At 45.1% G+C, this 21,542-nt stretch overlaps 1 protein-coding gene across 7 annotated transcripts in view; it reads right to left on the reverse strand.

Annotated features, from left to right (window-relative positions):
• Positions 1 to 330: 330 nt before the first annotated feature.
• Specc1 (sperm antigen with calponin homology and coiled-coil domains 1) overlaps positions 331 to 21,542 on the reverse strand; it is a 263,508-nt gene continuing 242,296 nt past the window's right edge. For all 7 annotated transcript variants that reach the window (XM_029483987.2, XM_085829940.1, XM_029483988.2 and 4 more), the window contains 3 exons: positions 17,732 to 17,848; positions 11,525 to 11,584; positions 331 to 4,033 (listed from right to left, as the gene is read on the reverse strand). In XM_029483987.2, coding sequence (XP_029339847.1) covers positions 3,944 to 4,033; positions 11,525 to 11,584; positions 17,732 to 17,848 — 267 coding nt within the window. In that variant the 3' untranslated portion in view covers positions 331 to 3,943. The remainder of the gene's footprint in view (positions 4,034 to 11,524; positions 11,585 to 17,731; positions 17,849 to 21,542) is intronic.

The raw sequence follows: 21,542 nt of genomic DNA on the forward strand, positions 1-21,542 counted from the left end.
TAATTATATATTTTTATTTACTTGCCTCTTTAAGTTTGTCATAACTTTCTACAACACTCTGTGTGTTTTCTGGGGTCCAGGCAGCCCACTTCCTATCTTAAGGACATTTGCACAGCTTGGTAGCATCCTGGTGCTGGAATTCATCTGACAGCTTATATTCACAGCAAGACAGCTGCAGATGGGGAGGGCAGAGGCACGACCTGTAGAAGAGCTGCAGGGGAGACTGGGAAGGGACCGGGAGCATGCAGGGCGATGCTGGCTGTCAGCGGACTCAAAGCAAGTTTGGTGCTTTGAAAAAAAATGTGGATAAATGTCACCAGGTGAAAGAACTGAGGCAGAAACAAAATGTATTTATTAGAAATACTACACAGCGGCACACCTTGCACTTCCATTATGAGCTCTGTTCTCCTCGAGTAGTATGTCACACTTGGGCAGTGCTTGGTGCTCTTGACAGAAAGGAGGCCACAATGTATCAAGTGTATTCAACTAATGTAGTGATGGTCAGTGAGCCACTCAGGGTGTCCCAGAACTCCAACCTCCATCAGAGGGCTAGATGCCCAGGGCCTTAAGCGGGTGCTGGAAACGCTTCTCTTCAGATGGCTGGGGGCTCCCGCTTTCATTTGTGTTGGTCGTGGTACATCTCTAACTGGGATACTTAGAAACTGCTAGATTTGGTGAGTGGGTTTGTCCCCAAGGGTCTCAGTTCTCCATTCCCACTGGCCAGTGAGACTGGCATGTGTCTGGTGCTCGTGGGAGATGGGAAGAGAATACTCCAGATAGTCATTACTGCTAGAAGGCCGACTGCTTTGGGGCAGCCCCACTCCCTCTCAGGGTCTCTTTTGCCAGACTAGTACCAAATCCCCAGGCTCAACTGATTCTCCTGCTTCCATCTCCAGAATAGCTGAAGTCATAGGCAGGGGCACCATGCTTGGCAGGACATGACTTTCTCTCTCCCAGCCACGGCTTGAATTCTAGATGCCCTACAAAAGCTGAGGAACAACTGGATGAAGAATGAGAACTAAGGACAAACTCGGATGCTAAAGTGAGAAGGGACTGAGGAGAGGGCCGTTCCTCGGACCCTGTACCTGTGGGCGTGGCCTCAGCACTGTCACCTGTCATCAGCTCAGACACCACTCAGCACAGAAAACCACGGACTTCCCCACATGGTTTAACTTCTCAGGGTCTTACATTCTGCAGGCCTCTCTTGTGCTTAGCTGAGGGCAGAGGGGAAACACACGGCCATGGAGGCCTTTGACAGCCTCCAAATGATAGTTAGTAAAGAAGCACAAGACAAACAAAACCACAGCAAAACCACAAAGTACCAAAGCCAGGCATGGTGTCTAATCTCAGCACCTGGGAGGCAGAGTCAGGAAGATCAGGCATTCAAGACCAGCCATGAGATTCTGTTTCATAAAATCCCCAACACAAAGCAAACAAATAAACAAACAAACCCACCCCCAAGCACCCCAATAAAACCAGAGAAAATGTAAGGCACCGGCTGTGCTGGTAGTCTTAGCTGGTCAGTTTTCCATATTCCCTTTTGTACCCGAGCTCCTCCCAGACCCTGAACCTCCACATGCAGCAATGTGGTACTATGTCAGAGATCCAGAGCAGAGCGCTATCTGCCTGCCCTCTGCCTCACCCCCATCACCAGCAGTACCTGCTTCTACTGGGAATGATCTCATTTCTCTTCTACATCCCTGGCAAGAAGTGTAGTAATCAGGAGAAAGCCAAAGGAAAATAAAGACAAGAACATGTGGCTGGCCAGTCTTAGGCAAACTGGGTTCCAATCACAGGGAGGCTGGGCCCCAAAGTGCCTCCACTTACAAGGAACTGTAAGGTGTTCAGAGACTGGCATGGAGCCTGCTCTGCTGAGAGCTCCTAAATGTCTAGACAGCACCCTGACAAGAGCCAGAGACAGACTGAACTACAAGCCTTAACTGTGGCCTCTCCTACACAGCTGGAGATCACCCGTGGGGAACCAGCACCCAGATGTGTGGGACAGCACTTCCCTTTCCCCGCTGGGCAGAGCAGAAGCCCAGGGACAGTGAGGCTGTCCTCAATCACATCAACACAGCCAGTGCTGACGCAGCACACGTCCTAGCGTTCTGAGCAACACATTCATCAGAAAGGAGGTTCTGAGCCCTCGACTTCCACCTGGAGATGAAGGGGCCCATTTCACAGCTGACTACTGCTCAGGAGCTCCTGTGGGGAGCACAGGGGGCTGCGGGGGTGGGGAGTGTCCTGCCCCTCTGCATGGCTGTCCACCAGTTCTGGAGAACTGTGAGAATCTGCAGACTCCATCTTTGCTAGGTTCCAGTTATTCTGACTCACCTGATTGGAGGGTCAGGCATGCAGTTGCTAGGAGTCCCAGGGGAACTGGATGGAGCCACAGCCAAGAACTACAGATAGAGCCTGAAGGTGGAGCCTGTGGCCCCAAGAGGCTACAACAGTTTGAGAATCAGTGCTGCTGCACCCAGCTGCCACCCATCAGAGGGATGGACTGGAGGGAGGGACAGAACCCAGGTCCTCCAAGGATACAGACCGGGCCAGCAGGGTGGCTCAGATAAGCAGGCAGAGATTCACTAGAACTATGGCGGTTATTCTCAGGGGTGGCTGTGAACATGGTCCTTTCTCAAAGGACCAGCACAGGGCTATTTGGCACTTAGAACAATAATGGGTGTTTGTGCACACCCAACTGTCTAAGAAAGGGGCACCCTCATTTGCTATGAAGTGCACACTTATTTGACGGAGAAAAATAGCAAGAAGCCCCTAGACTCTAGAGCCAATGAGCTGAGAAAGGGGCACCCTCATTTGCTATGAAGTGCACACTTATTTGACGGAGAAAAATAGCAAGAAGCCCCTAGACTCTAGAGCCAATGAGCCCCGCAGTCAGGGGTAGGGGGTAGGGGGGAGAAGGTGCGGTGTTTCTCAGAGAAACAGCAGGATATCAGGGGAAAGTGTGACTGTTCTCATAGCTTTTATCATTAGGCAAATGTATAAGGCCCAACAAGTGCTAAGGACCAACTCTGTCTGGAACTAAAACACAGTTTCTATTTCTGCCTTCCCACCCTGTTGGACTGTTCAAATGTGCAAGGAGCTCACCAGCACAGGCTGCTTCACACGCGTCAGGGACTTCTGTTGAGTCCCACATATTAGGCAGATGTGTGTGTGAACGGGATTGTAAATAAATAGCAGGGCAGAAGGTGATGTGGACAACGGTCATGGTTCCATCAGCCAAGACACCAGCCCTGTACTCAGGCTGTGTGGTTCATGTGCACGCCAGCTGGCCTCCCGTGGACCATCAGCAAGGCACCAAAAGCTCCTTTGCACACTTGAGGAATCAAATGGGGACAGTGAGACCTACGCAGTGTAATTAAGTCCTCAGTTACACAGAGCTGAGCAAACTATTTCCCTAGTCAGTGGGCTGCTAGGTGGCTAAGAGGCAAAAGCTGCATTTGTTTTTCTGTTCTGTGGGGTGCTGCTTTATTTTGGGGCAGGTAGTTGCTAAGGACAGAGTTTTGACTGAAGCAAGACCAGAGCAGTGTTAGTGAAGGGGGGAAGGAGAAGAGACATGGAGAGTGAAGGGCTGTTGTCAGCACGTAGACCACGTGTGGGCTGGACAAGGGACTGGCAACACTGGAATCTCACAGAAGAGAGCCTGGGTTTGGAGACCCAGTGTGTGAGGAGTGGGGCCTGCCTCTCTAGAAACTTCCCACTGGGAGCAAGGATTCCTGAACATAGGCTCCAGGCATGTTTGCCTCTGGTCCGCATGGTGGGGCATGGAAGAGGCAGCTCTGCCTCTCGATGGAGTGCTGGCCCACTTGGCTTGAGCCTTCCTTGGAAATCCAGGTGGTGAGATGGTGGGCATAGCAGGTGTGATGGACGGTGAGCAGGCGCGTCCAGGACTAACTTGAGGTCAAGCGGCAGCCAGTGGGTCTGTTTATGTCTCAAAGTACTTGTAGATCTGGGCCACATACTGCATCACACTCTGCCAGTCAGGCCGGTCCGTGTACAGCATCTCACTGAGCTCCTGCGAGGGAAAGAAACAGTCAGCAAAGGGATGTCTCAAACCTCTTTTTACAAAAGGGACTCTGATACAGGTCAGGGTTGGTACAGACCAGAAACCCTCTACCACCGGGAGTCAAGGTACAGGCACACACAAGCCATGCTAAAGTGCTAAGTTAGGCTCTTCAGCAGCTTGCCTGGTAGGTGTGTCCCTTCCAAAGACCAAAGACATAATTCCTAATGTTTTCATCTTTAAACACCATTATAACTCTTTACAGTCACCCAGACTTTTACTCTAGAAAATCGTTGAAGCAGATGGTGGTGGAACACACCTTTAATCCCAGCACTTTAGTTCCAGGGAGGCAGAGGCAGGGGGAGTAACAAGCTAGTCTGATCTACACAGAGAGTTCCAGGACAGCCAGGTCTACACAAAGAAACTCTGTGTTAAAAACTAAAACCCAAAACAACCAAAACCCAAACCAACAAAACAAAACAGATGAAGAAGGAGGAGAAGGAGGTGAGAGAGAAGAAGGAAGGAGGAGGGAGGAGGAAGAGGAGAAGGAGGAGGAAGAGGAAGAGGAGGAGGAGGAAGCAGCAGTGGCGCATATGAATGTAAGTCCAGTTTTCTAGGCTCCCACAGTGGACATGTCCTCACGATTCCGTGCCTTTCCAATGGACATTCTCCCACACTGCTGTACTTGAGTGAGTGTGCACTTCTGTAGTTTCCCTTTGCTTCCAGAATTGCACTTTACATGGGTAGTGTTATCTCTTTCAGTCAAGTTACTTCCTGGAGCGCTGGTCAGATGCCTTGAGTCAATTTCAACCAGGTGCCTTACTAATTTAATATCTGACTCTCACATTTCTTTCCTTCTTTCCTTCTTTCCTTCTTTCCTTCTTTCCTTCCTTCCTTCCTTCCTTCCTTCCTTCCTTCCTTCCTTCCTTCCTTCCTTCCTTCCTCTCTTTCTGCTAGTTCAGTAATTGGGGAGGGGGAAGCTAGTTATCTAATTTTATTAATTTATTCCTTTTGGGGGCTCATTCTTCAAGTTCACTGAACAAGCATGTACGAGGCCAGGCCAAACCGTGATGAGACAGGTGAGTAGGCTGGGTGCAGGGGCGGCCACTCTGCCAGGCTCTCAGCCCATGTTTAATTATTAACTGTGGACTGGATGTGTAGTCTTTTGTGTGTGTAACACAACATAAGCCAGAAACAGAGACAATGGGGAAAGAGGCTGAGCTGAGCACATCTGCTCCAGGCCGTGACACACAGCTGTCCATCAGCCACTGACTCAACATCTGAGCATTTCCCTCCTGCTTTGCTCTTTAGTCACGCTGAAACCATCAGCATGTCACCATCTATGGGGAAGGGTACAAAGGGAACAAGTGGGGCCTTCTACACAGTTCTGCCCAGAACAGTTTTTAGAACTAGAAAAATAAAGTCTTGAAGCAGGAGTTGCTAATGACAGCACGGACACAGGCTAGGAACTGTGCTGACTGCAGGCAGAGGAGCTCTGACTATGCCTACAACTCTAGAGAGACAGCAAGCTTTCCTCTGTGTAGACAAGCAGTGTTTCTCACCCTTCCTGATGCTGTGACCCTTCAATACCCTTCATGTTGTGGCGACCCCCAACCATAAACTTATTTTATTGCTACTTCATAAATGTGATTCTGCTAATTTAAAGAATTGTAAGTATTTTTGGAGATAGAGGTTTGCCAAAGGAGTCATGACCCCTAAGTTGTGAAGCTCTGCTGTAAAGGAAAGTGTGTTCAGTTCCAGAAAACTTCAGAGTACAGAGTCACTAGTCACAGTTTCACTAAGAACACTTCATACCAGCAATTACTGAATCAAAAATATTTTGATACATTATTAACATCATATCTGAAAACCTCTAAAGAATTGTTTTGTACAATATTGTACAATTGCAATATTTGCTTAAACTAATGTAATGGTTAACTGCCCAAACCCGGGTCCATATGATTCTACCAAACATATGTGGAAGAACTAGTACCATTTTTCTTTAGTCTCAAAGAACAGAAGATGAGGAAACATTTCTCAACTCATCTTGTGAAGTCAGATTAACCTACTATCAGACACTGCAAAAACAAACAAAAACAAACAAACAAAAACCACCTTTAAATCAATTTCTCAGATAAATAGACACAAAACTACTGAAATTGAAAAAAATTGAAAAAAATTAGTAAACTGAATTCATTCATCTATAAAGTAAAATATATCATAATTCAGTGAGGCTTTGCAAAGCCTCACTGGTTTGATGCCTTTGAGTCAATGTAATTCATCATAGTAACACTGAGAAAAAACCATGGCCAACAAGCTTCAGAATGCGTTCACGGTAAAAAGATTCTCTGAAAACAAAGGGGACGTTGACTTACTTTACACAAGATAGGGTATGTGTAACATACATATGTGTAACATATATACCCCAAACACAGCAGCTAGCATCGTATGTAACTGGGTAAGACAATGTTCTTCCCTCAAATCAAGAATAAGACAAAGACGGACCCTCTTATTTGTCATGCATAATACAGTCCTTGAAAATTTAGCTAATATAATAAGGCATGAAAAAGAAATAAAAAGGCACGCAAACTACAAAGGAAATGATAAAGCCAGCTTTGCAGATGTCTGGATTGTAGAAACTGAAAAACAACTCTACACCCAAGGTTAACAAGAGTCCATGACACTGTCCCACAGACCTCAGTCACCTTCCTTCGTGCCAGAAAGGAAAAACTGGGATTTTTTTTTTTTTTTTTGGTTTTTCGAGACAGGGTTTCTCTGTGTAGCCCTGGCTGTCCTGGAACTCACTTTGTAGACCAGACTGGCCTCAAACTCAGAAATCCACCTGCCTCTGCCTCCCGAGTGCTGGGATTAAAGGCGTGCGCCACCACGCCCGGCTCTTCAATCTGTAGTTTTAAAGCTCACATCTAACATTATATACACACATTCTAGCTGTAGAGACCAAATACCTCAATGAGTGGACATGAATTATGTGTTTATGAGTTAAATGATAACATTGTAAGATTATTAATTATTCCCAGTTTGATATATACATATAATTCCAATAAAAATCCCAGTAAATCTTAATTTTTGGTAGATATTAACTAATGTTCTAAAATTTATGAATATAAAAAAATACCAAACAGTCTAGAAGAACAACAAAGTGGGGATATTTCAGCTCTGGGAAGAGTAGGATTACAGTGTTCTCATACCTGGGACTGGACTGAATGGTCATACATAAAACAAACACACAAACAAGCAAATTAATGCATACATCACAGCTCACATAAAAACCAATCAGGGACTACAAGGAAGACTTTTGAAAGCTCTAGAAAAAAAATACAAGAGCAAATCTGAGTTTGTGACCTGGGTTGGGTGATGATCTTTTAACTACATCAAAGCTTGACCATGAAAGAAACAACTGATAAACTGGGTCAGAATTAAGAAACCTTACTCTCAGAAAGATTTGTTAAAAGAATGAAAAGATAACTCTCAGACTGAGAGGAAATATCTGAAAATCAAGTATAATAAGGACTTGTATCCAGCAACACACACACAACACACACACACTCACATACACACACACAGGCACACACGCATACACACACACACATACACACACAAACACACACACACAGACACACACACACACACACACACACACACACACACACACCTTTTAAAATTCAACAATAAGACAACAATCAGATTTAGAAAGAAACAAAGACACCAGACCTAGGAAGATGACTGGCCAGCAACAAAGAGAACTGCCCAGCATAGTGTTCCAACAGAGAAACTCACGTTAAAACAACAGAGAGGGCTGTGGTCATGCAGTCCTGATCTCAGCACTCTGGAGAGTTAGGCAGGAGGTTCAGGAGTTCAAGGACAGCCTTGGCTATGCAGTGAACTCCTTCTTAAAGACTCATTCCCAAAACAAAGCAAAACACTCAAAGGAGACAGGTGCTATAAGAACAGACAGATCTAAGCATGACAATTGCCACAGGCAGGGGACAAAGCACTCTAACACAAAATAAAATGGTCGTGTCATTTATGAGTAATTGGTATGATCTGTTAGAAGATATTCATTCACTCTGTGTGTGTGTGTGTGTGTGTGTGTTTTACATGTGCATCTCATGGAATACCTGTGGAGGGCAGAGAACAACTTGTTCCTTCTATCATGTAGATTCCAATGATTGAACTCGGGTCATCAGGCTTGGTGGCAAGTACCTTTACCCCTGAGCCGTCTTTCTGGCTCACGGGGCAGTTCCTGACAAGAGGAAGATACTGGAGGTACTTTTGTTGTTGTTGTATTGTATATTATGGGTGTTCTGTCTGCATCTGTTTCTGCTACCACACATGTGAATGGAAGCATTTTTTGAACAGGAAATAAAAAGGAGCTCCAGGTAGAATTAAATTTAGAAGATATTTTCTTCCCCTGCTTAATGCTAAGGCAGGCCTTTATCAGGGGGGCTTTTTGCTAAAGGCATTGGTTAGTCGGTCATTCAAGAGAAGAGGTGACTTCAGTGATATTCCTTCACGTGTGTGCGAGATACTTGTACCAGTATGTTAACTCTGAAGCAAAAATATGCTTCTCCCATGTGGTTTGGTGTCAATAATTTAGGGATGGATTATCATGGCTTAAGGACCTAATTAGTGGGCTACAGCAGACAGAATAAAATGGAACACAAAAATTCCCCAGCCAGAATGAAAATGAATTTGACTTTGAAAATACTGGTTAAGAATCTTAGTACCTTGATGGTAATGAACTTAATCAAGAACATTAGAAATATACCACAGGGGCTGGAGAGATGGATCATCTGTGGCTGCTCTTCCAGAGGATCTCGGTTACGTTCCCAGCACCCACAGGGCACCTGGCATGTATGTGGTATACACACACACACACACACACGCAGGCAAAATACTCATATACATAAAATAAAAATAAATGAATCTTTTAAAAGATCCACCAGAAATGTGTCATATTTTATTCATCTGCTCACACATACTGGCTACTGACAGTCTATGGCCTGGCACTGTTCTCAGGGCCTTCAGTAATAAAAAGAGAAGGTACCTGTGCATCCAGGCTCACAGAAGCATTTTCTCTCAGAGCCAAACTAGAGTGGTACCCTAGTGTCCAGTAATGGATGAAGGGATGAGCAGCATGTGGCAGAACTGTGATTTACCTTAAGCGGGAGGAGCTTCTAAAGATGAGTTTTGAGGCCCTTATACTATGTCACATAAGCCAAACACGAGACAGAAATGGTACAGTAAATATACCTACACAGGGTATCTAAAATAGGTGATTTCTCAGAGTCTAAGAAAAGAACAGTGGCCACCAGGCTGAGGGATTAATGTTTAACAGACTCAGAGTTTCAATTTTGCAAGATAAGAGTTCTACAGGGGGAGGGTGGCAAGTATTGCACCACAAAGTGAAGGTGCTTCACACCACTTAAAGTAATTAAGACGGTAAAACTTATAAAAAGCAACTGACATCACTTACCGGACTCACGGATGTTTAGAAAGACCAAGGGGAAGTCTCTTGGAGTTCTTGCTTTGGGGAGTTTCGTCTTGGGCAGTGACTATCCTGCACATGTCCTGAGTGAGCAGCGTGTCCTGGACTAAATGACTAAGGCCACAGTGAACCCTCACCAAGCAACAGTCTGTCAGTCCTGGAGGACACAGCACGGTGGCTCTGCAGTAATGACAGTGGTGCCAAGAGCATCTGCCCATTCTTTCTGTAGGACTGCGGTGTGCACTTAAGGTGTCTGTTTCACGGTGGTTGAGCACACTACACACTACAGAGCTTCACTCCGAAGGGATCTTGCTTATCTGTTTTACCTAAGACTTATTTATATTATTTTAAATTAGGTGTACTTATGTGTTTGAGTGTGGGCTTCTGGACAGTGGTGCAGTGACTGCCGAGGCCAAAACAGGCGGGTATCAGATCAGATTCCTTGGAACTGAAGTTATGGACAGTTGTGAGCTGTCCAACATGGTTGCTGGGAACCAAATTCCGGTCCACTGCAACAGTAGAACCCTCAAGTGCTGAGCCCCCTCTTCAGCTGGCTTCTATTTCTTAAATAGTGTTCTACTTTTTGAGGAAGGTTTAGAGAAAATAATTATATCTAACCCTTGAAGAATAGTGTTATTTCTACAACACTGTCCGTTCTTCATCAGATTCACACCGGTCGTCAGCACCCACAGGACTGCTTGGTCCACAGCCCCTTTCCCTTCTCATTCTCTGACTCCTCCCACCCCTGGGAGCTGTGCTCTTGTAACTCACTGCTATCCCAGTCTTCATTTTCCTGATTGGTTCCCTCCACCCCTGCTTGTAGGTACTTTAAAACAACATCAAAGAACTTGGGCCAATCAAGGTGTGGTACATGCCTCAAAACACAGCACTTGGGAAGTAGAGGCAAGAGGGTCAGAAATTCAAGATCATTCTACACAGTGATACCAAAGCCAGCCTGGCTACACACACATGCACAATGCACTGGGTTATATTTGGCTGGTTTTGTTGTTGTTGTTGTTTGTTTTTTTTTTAGTTTTTCTGAGACAAGGTTTCTTGCTTTGGAGACCAAACTGGCCTTGAACTACAGAGATTCACCTGCCTCTGCCTCCTGACTGCTGGGATTAACGGTGTGCATGACAACTGCCTGGTACCTTTGTCATTTCTAAATTACACCCAATCAAAAGTGGCAATAGTAATTAACAACCTTTGGCCAAGTTCTGTTGAAAGATTATATAAGAAGTTTCAATTTAGTTTCAAGAATAGAAAGGCGATTAGCAGTTGCTGAAATCAGATTTTTGCTGTTGTTGTACATACGAAGCCCATAGATTGATTCTAGATTGGTTACCACTCAGTACTGTTTCTTAAACCCACAGGGTTTCATGTGGTCTAGGCTGGCCTCCGACTCACTGAGTTTGTTGGCTTCCCCATTGTAGAAAGTAAACAGACATTAAATAATGACAAGTTCTCTACTGTTTTCCCGTCCTTTATTGTCTACTTGATCTTTTGGGTAGTCTTCTGCTCACGTCCCATCCACCAGCTTCTCTGTTGCTGTGTCTAACTAGTTTGGCAACCCATCTTTGTGCTTCTCATTCCAAATGCTCATTTCTAGTATCTTTGTAACCTTCCTGGTGGCACTCACAGGGTGGCTCACAGTCAGCGGTAATTCTAGTTTTAGGTGATCTGATATCCTTTTTTGGCCTACAAGGTCACCTGGCACATATGGAGTGCACACATACACATTCAGGCAAAACACTCACAAACACAGAGTAATAATAATAATGACAATAATAATAATAATAAAACAACAAACAAAGATACAAACAGAAACCCTGAGTCTAACTTGCATTCAGACCGACTGGATAACTTTATACTAGGGATCGTGAGTAACAGATCTGCAAGCGGATCTGAGCATCACATATGGGTTCAGTGGGCAGCAGGAGGTTTTTCTCATCAAGAGGAAGGAATAGCAAAAGGATCCACAGGAGGACACTTACCAGGCTGGGGTTGATGCCTACACTCTGCGCGGCTTCAAATGCCAACAGGAGATTCCTTTTCTGTGTTAAGGAAGACAATGAGAATGGCTGAGAGAAGGGACCGCAGGTGGCACATTACAGAGTACTCACTGCACAAAACAAGTAGCCCCGAGCCAACCATGCAGACCGGCTCTGCCTCAGGAAGGAAAGGCTAACAGGTTACAGCTGCCACTGGGAAAATGGCACTGACTGACACATGACTAAAGACAAACTTTTTGTTGCTTTGTGGCTTTTCAAGATTTGTAACATTCACCACATTCAGTTATATTTTGTTTTTTTTTTCCCCACAGGGCTATGTCACAAATGATAATCAAACTGGGTGTGGCATTGATGCACTTCCAGCTTAGGCAGGAGGATTGCCCAGGGCTATATAGTGAGACCTGGTCTTAATAAGATCATGAAAGCCATATCTGAAGGTAGTTAAATGCAACCAAATAAAAAACTGTTCCCTCCCTCAATTTGAGTCCTCCAGAGAAGCGCTTTCTAGTCTGTCTTTATCTTCTATAGTGATCTCTTGCTGACTGTAATCTTACACCACTATTTATTTTGAAATTTTTACTTAGGTATGTGTGTGCACCATGGCTGGCCTATGATGGTCAGAGATTTGGTTCCAATCCTTCTTCTGCCGTTTGCTTTCCCCCTATAGGTTCTGCTGGCTCCAGACTTCTCTTACTGGAGAACTGTCCCTTATCATCTGGTTTCTTACTCATTTTGGGTTTGTGTGAAGTTTCTAACACCCTCCTCGAAGCCCATTGCTCCGGGCCTCACACAGAGGGTCTGCCACACGTTTGATATGGGTGTCCTTGGACTACTGCTCACTTCCTACTTTTCAAATTCTGAAGCTCTTAGGTAGTTACTATAATTATCCAACGAAATCTTTGTACCTCTAGGACCTCCCAGAACCTCTCGAGGAAGGCTGTCGGGGAGAAACATGTTCCAGATGCATCCATACAGAAAAATCATTTTTTACCATCATGCTTGGTTAATAGTGGTGGTACCGAGAATTCTAGGCTGAAAATAATTCCCCCGTAGATCTCGAGCAGCTATCCCCTGCTTTGTTTTCAGACTCTTCCTGGCCTTCTTTGACATCTCTGTACACATAATCTCAGCTACTTGTCATGCAGTCCCACCTCAATAATTCATAATAAAGCCATTAAGTTTTAGAAATTTAACTAGATATTTTAAGTATAATTGAGAAGTATGTTCACGCATAATTTTGCAATTTGATATATTTAGGTTTTTTCTTCTTCCCTAGCTCTAGGGATTGAACCCAGGTGTTGTGTATGCTAGGTAAGCACTTTGCCAGTCATATTCAAAGTTTATATATAAGCTAGGTGTGCATTTGTGCCCACAGCTCCTTAAGCAGCTAAGGGAAGAAGATCACTGGAATCCAGAAGTTCCAGGTCACTTACACATAATTTTCTGTGTTTCCATTTTCCCATGGTCATCACTGTGCCCTGTCTACACATTAGGCCCTAGGCCAAAAGGTGCCTTGACACTGAAGTCAGCTTGCTGCTGTATAAACTTCATCAGAGGAAAAGCAGACTCATCTGTGCTTTTTCCTAGCCCGTGAGAAGCTGCTGCTCAGTGGTGAGACTTCTTCCTTGACACCTAGGGAGACTGATGGGCAATGACTGGCAAACGCACCCTTGTTTCCGAGACGCTGCTCTGCTTTGCTGAGCAGACCCAGTAATGGGTCCTTCCAGCCCACGCTAGAGGAGCAATCCCTATTTTGGTGCTAATGCTTGCTTTGCTCTTACTCTAAGTCCCTTTGCTTAGGCCAGCTTTTAGGTTACATTGCTGAGGAAGCTGAGCTATGAACAATTCTTACGGCTCATGAGATTGTAATGCCAAATTACTTCCTAAGAAGGCAGCTCCTATAATCATGTTCTTTTTCTCCCTGTGTCTTTATCTGCCAAATGTGTCAGGCTAGACATGGTATTTTATTGTTTTAATTTGTATTATTAGGTTACTAATAAGGTCTAAAGAGAAGGCATTTCTAAAGCAAACATTTTAATTAGAACTCTGCTAAGATTCTAGTATGATTCAGATAAAACTATGTCCTCTAAGTAGAAACTGGGCACGGAATAAATAGTCCATCTTGGACAATCGCCTCAAAATGCTCTGAAATGGCGTTACATAGAGCTTGTCAGGGGAGATTTTTGTTGTGGTGGTGGTGGTAGTCATAAAAATTATTTTTGCTTATTGTGATGTTAACAGGACACCCATGGTCAGGGGTAACTATCTTAATACCCTCTCATTGCACACTGCTGTGATGCTGTGCTAAGGCCAGAGAGCAGAAGAGTGTGTGCCCAGTGAGGGGGACGGAGGAGAGCCATTGTCCTCAGGCCATGAGCTGTGCTTCAGTGGAAGAGAGGCAATTCCTCAGTGCCTGCCCTGTGTGTGGGGTGGTGTGAGCCTGGGACCTTCCACTTCAGGGCAACCTGTTCCTATCTGATGCAGAACTTGGTTGGTCCCCAGCTTGGCTGGTAGGATCATACTGGTACAATGTCTTTCTGTAAATAAGTGGGAGAAAGGATCTGATTCACACTCATATTAGATTTCAGATACCAACATAATCACTCTGTACTCTACAGCCTGGCTCTGGGCCTCTTGGAAGAGCTTGCACAAGCAGATATCTGAAGACTCTATTTCTAGTGAAAGCAAAATACCTCACCCACACCTTGCACCTACTGTAATGTACACCCTGCCACTGCATATCCATTTAATACCATACAAGATATCCTTGTTTATTTAAGGCACAGGCTCATGTAGCCCAGTCTGGCCTTGCCCTTATTGTGTAGCTAACGATGATTCTGAAGTCCTGATCTTCCCATCCCTACCTCCCAAGTGCTGGGTTTATGGGCATGCACCACTGTGCCCAGTTCTTATTTTTAATTCTGAATTAATTAATTTTCTTTGGTGCTGGGGATGAAGTCCAGGCCCTCACTCAAAAAGACACCCTGGGCTCTACCATGGAGCCCAGAGCCTTTATCATACTATTTTTATATTTCAATTTTAGTGGATTCTTACAAACAGTCTGTTCTCTTAGTACCCTTTTTGGTGGTTGTGTATTCCACAAAGATGGTTGTATATTCCACAACCAACCAACAACGCCCTCATACTGAGTACATAAGACTGCAGGGCAGAGTCTGGACCATGTTCACTTATCCAGGAGGGCCTGTGGTAGCCATATTCCCTTTGAAGCCCAATATCAAACATGTCTTTTCTGCCCAGTGGTACTAATGCCTCAGGGAAATTACCCTCATCAAAAGTTCCACGCATGTTCAGTTGATGTTGTTTGTATTGATGGGCTCCTGTTGACACATGATTTTAACAACATTCCTCCGTAATGGATGGATCTGGCCTCTCGGTATATCCCACCCCTGTTTGTCATACCCTGAGCTGTAGCCACTGATTCTCCCCTTAGGGTATAGCCAGGGTGAAGCCAGATATTTCTTTGGGGAGTAGTGGTCCAGGGGTGACTGACAAGAGTCCTAGATGTTGGAACTCAAGCTCAACTAGAGTTGGCAGGGAGCTGTGAAGCTGAACAGATCTGAGCGTGACCCCTGGTGTGTGACGCTGACTCTCCATCTCATAGACTGGCACTCTTTGATGACATCAGCAAAGATCTAGAAAAAGAAACTCAGCCAGATGTGTGGGAACCAGGGGCCCCTGTCCTATAACAGTGACAAAAACGTGAATGCTGATGCCAGCCTGCCCTGATGCTCCTGAGCAGCTGGCAAGGTGCCTGATGCAGGAACTTCAGGGATTCAGGGTGAGGTTTTGGTCACCAGGAAGCAATGTTCATGATACTAAGTGTAAGAGCAACAGGCCCATTCTTTTCAGACAGATCTGAATTGATTCAAGGTCAAAGAAGCGAGGCCTGTTATCTACAGATAGACAATTCACTTTCAGGAAGGCTCAGGTTTTAGGTTGTGCGGGTGTGTAGGTGCTTAAGTTTAACTTGCTGTCATTTTTGGAGGGACTGTTGATTATTTTGAAGTTTGCTATGATCACTATTTACATAATTATTTTTGTAACATCACGTCAGAGGGAAGTGGAGAATCAGTAGGGGTGGTGAGGGAATGCCACCTAGGTCGCAGTCAGATGTCCTGCTGTGCCTTAGCCTCTGTGATGGCTGATGGCCTCCTTCTAGTTCCCTCTGCTGGATCATTCTCCACTCTGTGCTTCTCTTGTGCTGTGGGCAGTGCTTGAATGAGTCCCAGAAGGTTCAAGAGCTGAAAGCTTGACCAGAAGCATATGAACTAATGGAACCTTTAGGATATGGATAATGCAGGAGACTGGGAATCTTATTCTCTGAAGAGATCAATGTAGTTCTTGTGAGACACTGATTACTTCCTGCAAGAGCAAATTATTATAAGAGCACACTTGGCCTCTGAATCTCTCTGGCTTCTGGGCTCACCCTGTGTCTCTCTTCTGCCCATGGTCTCACTGCTGTAATATTTCCTACCATGAGGCCTTCATGAGAGGTCAAACAGATGTGACTGCCTCAATTTTACATTTTCAGCATTCAAAGCTTTAAATAAACTTATTTTCTTTATAACATACAGAGTCTCAGTTATTTGCTATAGTTATGAAAGTTGCTTAGGATAGATCTCTTAGGATCAAGGGAACTGGCTGATCTTCAGTTTTACAGCTTAGTACACCATCTGTGTCTACCCTTCCAACATCATTGGACAGTGTACTGGCAGAATGCTGCTTCATCTAGGGAAGTCCCACCACATAGCACAGATCTTCTCTAATTTCCCCCACATCCATTCTTTGTTTGTTTGTTTGTTGTTTTTTCAAGACAGGGTTTCTCTGTATAGCCCTGGCTGTCCTGGAACTCACTTTGTAGGCCAGGCTGACCTCGAACTCAGAAATCCACCTGCCTCTGCCTCCCGAGTGCTGGGATTAAAGGCGTGCGCCACCACCGCCCGGCTCCCACATCCATTCTTATAGCTCTGACTTCCAATCTGAACTCCAGATTTGCTGTTTGCCTCCTAAGTAACACTTGACTATTTTAGACATCTCAGACTTAACATGATGCACTGCGTATCTTTCCTCCCAAACGTCACATGGCCGTACTCAGCCTGTTTCACAGTTTACACAGCACCCCACATGGAAATGCTTTGAAAACAATTACATTTTCCATGCTAGAAATTTAACCCAGGGTCTGCTACATGCTGGATCACTGCTTTTGCCATTCTATTGCCAGTCCTATAAGATATTATGTGATGGTTATTTGTGTGTGTGTGTGTGTGTGTGCACGCTCATGCGTGGAGATCAGAGGACAACTTGAGTAAGTTCCTTCTCTCTTTCCACCATGTGGATCCTGGTTATTAAATGGAGGTTGTCAAGTTTGGGAGCAATGCCTTTACCCACTGAGCCATCTTGTCAGCCCTCTAGGAAGGTATTTACAGAGTGAGATTAGGCAAGGCACAGTGACACACAACTTTGACCCAAGATGCAGGAGGCAGAGGTAGGCATTATCTCTGTGAGTTAGAGGCCAGCCTGGTCTACATAGTTAGGTGATTCTAACATTTACAGTGATGGGCTTTTCATAAAGCTGATGACTCTCTGGAATGTGGGTGGGCCTAATCCAATCAGCTTAATAGGAAAAAGTGGAGTTCCTTTAAGAGACAAGAAGGGAATTCTGCTATCCCTCCTTCCTCCATCCTCACACTGGAAAAGACTTTGCAAGATGAAGGTAACAGATGAACGAGGGGTTTCTCTAGAAATTGGGTAATAGGATCCTCTCAGCAGCTACAGTTGACTAGAATTCACTGCTGGTTTTTTTGTTTTTTTGTTTTTCTGAGACAGGGTTTCTCTGTGTAGCCCTGGCTGTCCTGGAACTCACTTTCTAAACCAGGCGGGCCTCGAACTCAGAAATCCTCCTGCCTCTGCCTTCCGAGTGCTGAGATTAAAGGCATGCGCCACCACGCCCGGCATTCACTGCTTTTCTTGACAGCAAAGTGCATGCAATGAGAAGGGCAGCTGAGACATATTTGCTGAGAAAAGGATCCCACACTGCAGTCACATCCTGCCCCTGAGCCCTTCCTGTGTCCACCCCATCTCTATTAAGCCTCTCCTACCCACCCAGTAATGCCACAGAAGTTCTCTTGGCTCTCCTAGAGAAGTGGGGTGGCACAGGCCATGACTTACTTTCTCCTGACTGTTCAATTCCTGGTATGGGATGTGGGCAGGCAGGTAGGTGTGCAGCAGAGCACAGAGGGCCAGCCCATCACTCCAGCTGCTGCTGAAATTGGTGATATCAATGTTCTGTGGAGACAGTAAATCCAGTGTTAACCCACACTGTACCATCAAGGATACGAGTCAGACAATATGCTGTAGGTATCTATCTTTGGGTTTGGATGACGCAACATAATGAATGACATTTCCTTGGGGTGTTGCTTAACTTTGGTAACAGGCATGACCTGTTGTGGCCCACATCCACTCACAGGTATTTGTGTAGGGGAAGCTAAGACCATGGGGAATTCTTGCTTAACCCCTAGGGAGCCTTTAAGGCCTAATTACTCCCCAGATAAGCTTTGTATATCCAGCATTTCACAGACTTACTGGCCAAGGGAGAACAATCGTCACAATCATCACCACCACCATCATCATCACTACCATTATCAACATCACCACCACCACCACTGTGACCATCACCATCATCATCACCACCACCACCACCATCATTACCTTCACTATTATTACCATCACCATCACCATAACGATATATAACCCAGCAACAAGCAGACCAGACAAAACAAGAGCATGGTGCCCAAGCAACAAGTGCTTTTACTCTATATCTCCTTCCTTAACTAGAGCAGCTTCCCAGGGGTGAGGGGAAGGCTCAGTGGTCTCCCTGCTATCACAGAGGAGAAGCAAGGATCACTCCTTCAGTGGGGAATGAGGCTCCTCTTGCAGGGCAGGCACTGGTTGGGGTTGCTGCTTGGCACACTGTGAGAACTAGCAAGGCTATCTTTCCAAAGATTCAATTTTTAAAGACCCCCAGAGGCTGAGGAGTTGGTGCAGTGGGTTAAGGGTGCTTGCAGTCAGACCTGACTACTTAAGTTCTATCCCAGGAGCCACACAGTGGACAGAGAGAAACGATTCCTGAAAGTTCTCATCTGGCCACATACATAAATATCGTAACAGTAATGGAGACAAGGGTTTGAAGTCTGAGATCCCAAGCCAATGGCCTCATGGGTTAAGGGGTGAGACATCAGGAGCACAGCTTCAGATGGTAAAGGTCAGGCTGAGTGTGTCCTGATCCTCTTGGATAAATTCCTTTCCTTCAGCTCCATTATGTCCCAACGTCTCTCAATTCTTTGCTGTTCATTCACTGTGGACACGCTTGCCTCTATGGGTAAGGGGATGACCCTTTGTAATAAGGATTTCTCCTGAGCATCAGATCCAAAGCAGACACCTTAGCCCACCTGCATTTCTAATCTGTGTAGCCATTTAAAGCCAGTCATTCACTAAATCATCTCTTGTCCAAAACAGTAGCTTCATAGTTCAGACATTGTTTTGTTTTATTGTTATTTTTTTCTTTTTAAAGATTCATTTATTTATGTATATGAGTAAACTGTAGCTGTACATATGGTTGTAACCTTCATGTGGTTGTTGGGAATTGAATTTTAGGACCTCTGCTCACTCCAGTCAACCCCATGCTCTAGTCGGCCCCACTTGATCAGTGCCTGTTCACTCCAGCCCCCAAATTTATTTATAATCATAAATAGGTACTCTGTAGCTGTCTTCACATACACCAGAAGAGGACATCAGATCTCATTATGGGTGGTTGTGAGCCACCATGTGGTTGCTTGGATTTGAACTCAAGACCTTCAGAAGAGCAGTCAGTGCTCTTACCCATTGAGCCATCAAGCCAGCCCTGTTATTTTTTTTTAAAAAGAGCTTCTTAGGATAGAGATCTTCTTCCCCTGAAGATTTATCCTGGGGGTGGGGGGGGGCAGGCAGGCAACTGTGGTATAGTTTAAATCTCGGCCAGAAATAGGGTCACACAAACCCCAAAGCATTCATTATATATAGGCTACTGCCAATGCCCTTGGTTATATTCCAGAACTTGACATTAAACCCTACTGCTGAAGACACCACATACTTGAGTCACAGAACCTGAAGAAATCAAGCTGGCACTCAACTGGAAGTGGTAAGGCATGCCTTCGCAAGAGAAAAGCAAACACCTTTCTCATCCAGTTATGAACCTGAAAACTACAATAAATGGCAGTCCTGTAATACAAGATACACCTGCTGATTCAATAGTGGCAGAGACGTTATGGAAGCAACCAACCGCCTTCTGATTAGCTCTACAGCCCACTCCATAAGATGGAAGCCATACCTAACCCTGTTTTAGAGACCAAGAACCTGAGGCTGGATAGGTCACAGGCCTTAGGGAACCCCAAACCATTATTCTGCTAAATGGACACAGTATTAAAACAACCCCTAATGGCATATTACTATACCCATGGATCAAAGCTTCTCCTGATCCTTATCAGAGAAGCTCCCCATTGCAAGAGATGGCAATTAACACAGAGACCTCAACTGGTCAATGTGCAGAGAATAAGAAACCATGGAGTGCTTAGTGCTATACATATCATACCCTACCTTTAAGCTCAGGGATCCTCATGGAAGAAGGGGGTAGAAAGATTGCAAGAGTCAGCGGTGGTTGTTAACGTTAAGAAAACAATGTTTCCCTGACAACAGGGTAGTCACACATATGAACTCAGCAACTGTGAGAGTATGGATAAGATCTTCTCAAGCTCCAGCCCAAAAAAAAAAAAAAATGGGGTAGTGGTAGAATGCAGCCATGAAATCCCACCACTAACTAAATGACTTTAATGATGTGATAAGTGGTATGTGGACTGAACCCAGGCAGGCCCCATCTCCAAGAGGAGCTGGGCAACACAAATTGGATTCTATGGGGAGAGGGAGGGGGAGGGAAAGGGGAAGAGAGAAAGAGGAGAAGGATAGGGAGGAGGGGAGGGGAAGGAGGAGGGGGACAAGGATAAGGAGATCTGATAGTTGTTGTTGTTTAAATCAATATGACACATACCTAGTGGTATCTGGAAGGAGGGAGCACTGTTATGACAATGCCTCCATGAGCCTGCCTGTAGACAAGTCTGTGGGGCATTTTTTTATTATTATTATTATTAATGATTGATGTAGGAGAGCCCAGCTCAATGTAGGTAGTGCCACCCTGGAGCAGGTGGTCCTGGATTGTATAAGAAGGCAGGCTGAGCAAACCATGGGGAGCGAGCAGTCAGGCAGTGCTCCACTGCAGCTTCTGCTTCAGCCCCTGTCCTGACTTCCTTTGATGATGGGCTGTGCTGTGGAAGCCTAAGCCAAATAGACCCTTTCCTCACCGAAGTACCTTTGGTCATGGCCTTTATCATAGCAATAGAAACCTAACTAGGAAAAACAAGCTCAAAGTTGGGTCGGAGGGCGAAAAGGGTGGTTATGGGATAAGTGTGAGAGGGTGGTAAATGTTCAAAATGCATTGTATGAAATTGTTTGAAAGATTTGATAAAAATATCGTTAATCCCCACCCCCTAGACAAAATATATGTACTGGAGAAAAGGAAGTCCAAGACCGTTAGGAACGGAAACCAGTGTTTTTTTTTTTTATTTCTTTTTAAAATTTGATTTATTTGATGTGTACTAGTGTTTTACCTGCATGTGTGTATGTGTACCATGTGCATGCCTGGTGCCTGTGGAGGCCAGGGAGGGCATATGACCTCTGTAACTACAATTATGGATGGTTGTAGGCCACCATGTGGGTGTTGGGAATCCAACTCAAGTCCTTTACAAGAGCAACGAGCGCTGTAAACGATTGAGCCATCTCTCCAGTCCACAAAATCAGTGTTTCTAATCCTTATGTGGCTGTACCCATCTGGGCCTCCCCGTGCTTGGAGACAGAGTCTGAAGTATAGCATTCTGCCTGGTTTCTTTGAGGG

The sequence above is a fragment of the Mus caroli genome, unplaced genomic scaffold, assembly GCF_978045245.1.
Source record: "Mus caroli unplaced genomic scaffold, Mus_caroli_1 scaffold_13, whole genome shotgun sequence".
NCBI lineage: Eukaryota > Metazoa > Chordata > Mammalia > Rodentia > Muridae > Mus > Mus caroli.